Source organism: Gekko japonicus, unplaced genomic scaffold (assembly GCF_001447785.1).
Source record: "Gekko japonicus isolate JY-2015 unplaced genomic scaffold, Gekko_japonicus_V1.1 scaffold6373, whole genome shotgun sequence".
NCBI lineage: Eukaryota > Metazoa > Chordata > Lepidosauria > Squamata > Gekkonidae > Gekko > Gekko japonicus.
Window position 1 is genome coordinate 26,434 of NW_015171698.1, and position 3,717 is coordinate 30,150.

Genomic DNA, 3,717 nt, shown 5'->3' on the forward strand with positions numbered 1-3,717 from the left:
CCCCCAAATGCTCATTCCCCTTCTGTGCCGCAGCTACAACCCAGACCTGGACTCGGACCCGTTTGGCGAAGAGGGCAGCCTGTGGTCCTTCAACTACTTTTTCTACAACAAGCGGCTGAAGCGGATCGTCTTCTTCACCTGCCGCTCCATCAGGTCAGAGGTGGGCCTGGCCGGGGGCCCTGGCTGAGCGGGGCTGCTCCTCCCTTTCCTCGTCCTGACGGGTGCTTTCTCTTCCCAGTGGCTCCATGTACCCCCACCTGGAGGCGGGCCAGGAGCTGGACATGGACCTGAGCGAGGAGGAGGTGGAGGAGGCGGTGGAGGCCTGCGACCAGGAAGGAAGCAGCATGGAGGGGGGCCGGTGAGCAGCTCAGCGCCGCTGGGGGGTACAGGGGGGGCCCGATCCCCAGCCTGGCTCTCCTCGGACCAGGACCACCGGACCAGAGGGTGGGGCTCTGAGGGCCTCTTCTGGCTTCTGGTGCCATGGTGAAGTGCGCGGACTCTCATCTGGGAGAAACGGGTTTGATCCCCCACTCCTCCTCCACATGCAGCTGCTGGTGTGACCTTGGGTCAGTGACAGGTTCTCTCAGAGCTGTTCCCTCAAGGGCAGTTTCTGTCAAGAGCTCTCTCGGCTCCGCCTACCTCACAGGAGGGTGCCTGTGGTGGGGAGGGGGAGGGTCAGGAGTTTGTCAGCCGCTCTGAGACTCCTTCGGGTTGTGAAGGGCCATGGGGTATCAGTCCAATCTCTTCTCCTCTTCTTCGCTGCTTCTTCTGTCCCCAGGAAGCCAGTGATCTGCATGTGACGGCCCAGGACCGCCTGTCCCAAGGATGGTGCCTCCGCTGGAGTCCCCCTGCCACCACCCCAGCGTCCTCCTGCCCCGGCTGCCCACCCGGCCACCCTGCGGATGCTGCGTGATCAGTCGGTGCCTCGGGTGGCCCTCTGGCCGTCCCGTCTCCTCCCTCTGCTGCAGCGGAAACCCTCCCTCCGGAGCAGGGCAGGCCCCTCCTCAAGCACTTCCTGCTCCAGCCCGTGACTGAGGAACTCTGTGCGTGGCCCCCCCCATCAGTGGCGGGGAGGGCCCAGGGCCCCAGGCCTCCCCTCCCCCCAGAGCTGCCTCTCCTGGGCCAGGTCGGCTCTGGGAATCGTCCGTCTGTTTCCAGTGGTCCGTTGGGCGGCTCCGAGCGCCTTTTTACATTTCCTGTGGCTGCAACAGACACTGAAGGTTGTTGGATGAAAAGTGGAAGCTGGACTAATGGGGGGGGGTCTCTACGTCTGCCCCCCCCCAACTTACCCGAGACTTCTTGAGCCGAGGGTGGCCTGCGGAGAGCTGGGCTTGGGTGTGTGCCAGCGACGCTTTGCTTCCCTGAAGGCCTGGAGAGTTTATTTTTGTATTCTCGCCCCCTGAGCCTGCAGCCCCGAGGCCGGCCGGCCTTCCCTCCCTCCCCCCCTGCTCAGCCGGCCTTCCCATTTGCCTCCCTTCTGTGGCCCGGGGGAGCGTGGCAGAGCCTTCGTGCCCCTTTGCCAAGGGGCAGCTCTGTGCCTCCTCCCTCCCTCCCTCCCTCCCTCCCTCCTGTGGTGTGCAAATGGCCCCTTTCTCTTCCCTGCTCTGGGCCCAGCTCCTCTGCTGGGTGCTGCTCATACCTCCCAAGGAGTGTGAGTGGGGGGAAGGGAAGCCTTATTTCTCCCTCTGGCCTGGGGAGAGGGGAGGGGTCGCTTGCCCAGCCACAGCAGGCCTGTGGGGCAGGGCCCCCTTCTTGAGCTGCCCCCCCCCCCAGAAGCAACTCCGTGCTTCCCGGTGCTTCTTGCTCAGGCATGGTCCCCTGTCACTCAGGCTTCTGCTGCTGCCAGGCCTGTCTGGCAGAACACTCCTCGTGGCCTGGGGGTGGGGGGAGAGAGGGACCAGTCGCTTCTCTCTCCTCCCCTGCTTGAGCAGTTGGCCTGCCTGGAAAGGGGCAGCTGGGCCCAAAGCGCCCCCCCCCCCGGAACAGCCGGCGTTTGGCCTCCCTCCCCCTGCCCTGTGCCTCCCCCTCCCCCCCTTTCAGGCAGCGCAGGACTTGGGCTCTTTGCCCCCCCCCCCACACGCTGTGCTCATTTGCTTTCTCTTGTGTTAACGATGTTGCCTAGCAGTTTACTGTTGCAGCTATAAAAATTTTCTGTGGTTTCCAGTGTGTCTGCTTGCACGCTGTGTGAGTGCTGTCTGTGGGAGCAGCACAGCTGCCTGACCACCCCCCCTGGACTTTGTTTGAACCCATGTTCGGGGAGGCCTACAGCAGCTGCCGCCCAGGAGCATCGGGGCGGGGGGGGGTTGCTGTGGCTCAGCGGCAGAGCCTCTGCTTGGCATGCAGAAGGCCCCAGGCTCAATCCCCAGCCCCTGCAGTCAAAAGGGAGCAGGCAGGAGGGGATGGGAAAGACCTTTCAGGCAGGAGGGGAGTGGACAGTGGACAGTGCTGACTGTGAAGGGCCCAGGGGGGTCTGATTCAGCAGAAGGCGGCGTCATGTGTTCACGAGGCAGGTGGCAGAGGCAGCTGCCGCACTGCATACAGCCATGGAAGCGCTACTGCCAGTCCCTGCCCCCTTTGAGTGGGGCTGAGGCAGTGGAGCAACCTCCATGGAGCCCCACAGCACTTTTGAGGTGTCCTTCCAGGGCCCTCCCTCCTGGAGGCCCTTCACTTTGATGAAGAAAGGTTAAAACGCTTAGGGCTCTTTAGCTGGGAGAAACAACGACTGAGGGGTGACATGATTTTATAAGATTATGCATGGGAAAGAGCAGGTAGAGAAAGAGGTACTTTTCTCCCTTTCTCACAATACAAGAACTCGTGGGCACTCCATGAAATTGCTGAGCGGTCGGGTTAGAACGGATAAAAGGAAGTACTTCTTCACCCAAAGAGTGATTAACACTTGGAATTCACTGCCACAGGAAGTGGTGGCGGCTACAAGCATGGACGGCTTCAAAAGGGAATTAGATAAGCATATGGAGCAGAGGTCCATCAGTGGCTATTAGCCACAAGGTATAGATAGGGACTCTGGGGCAAGGGATGCTCTGTCTTCTTGGTGCTGGGGGGGGCAGCAGTGGGAGGGCGTCTGGTGTCCTGGCCCCACTGCTGGACCTCCTGATGGCACCCGGTATTTTTGGCCACTGTGTGACAGTGTCGGACTGGATGGGGCACTGGCCTGATCCAACATGGGCTTCTCTCATGTTCTTATACTGCCTCCCCCAATATGTGAATCCATGCAGGGGGGGGATGGGGCAGGTGGCTTTCTTGGGGCACCTGCCCCCTCTCTGGCTCAGACTGGTCCCCAAATATGGAAGAGCAGGAGGCCCGGCCAGGAGGGGGGTGTTGCCCTTTGGCCGACTTGTGGGTGGCCTGTTCTGGGTGTCTGTGGGATGGTGATGCAGGTGGTCAGTCTTCCCAAGGCGGCGTGTGGAGTGGACGAGGAAGTTTTCAGGAACTGCAGCAGAGGAGATCCTTCCTGGGCCCAGTTTCTCCCATTGGGCTGCAGCCTGCCGGTGGTCCGGAGCGCTGCCTACAGAAAGACGCGGAGGACTGCCTGAGCGCTCTGGGGAGAGAACAGAGACAGCTGCCTTCCCTTCAGAGGTCACAGAGTGTTAGAGTCGGAAGGGACCTTGCAGGTCATCTAGTCCAACCCCCCACACTGCAGGAGCAGAGCCGAAAGATAATAGCCCTACCTCATACCTGAAAGATGGCTGTCCAGCCTCC

The 3,717-nt window shown here is 61.6% G+C and overlaps 1 protein-coding gene across 1 annotated transcript in view; it reads left to right on the forward strand.

The window, feature by feature from the left end:
* MAF1 (MAF1 homolog, negative regulator of RNA polymerase III) overlaps positions 1 to 2,024 on the forward strand; it is a 17,241-nt gene extending 15,217 nt beyond the window's left edge. Inside the window, exons 5-7 of the mRNA XM_015420024.1 lie at positions 34 to 153; positions 239 to 358; positions 779 to 2,024. Coding sequence (XP_015275510.1) covers positions 34 to 153; positions 239 to 358; positions 779 to 800 — 262 coding nt within the window. The 3' untranslated portion in view covers positions 801 to 2,024. The remainder of the gene's footprint in view (positions 1 to 33; positions 154 to 238; positions 359 to 778) is intronic.
* The last annotated feature ends 1,693 nt before the right edge of the window (positions 2,025 to 3,717 follow it).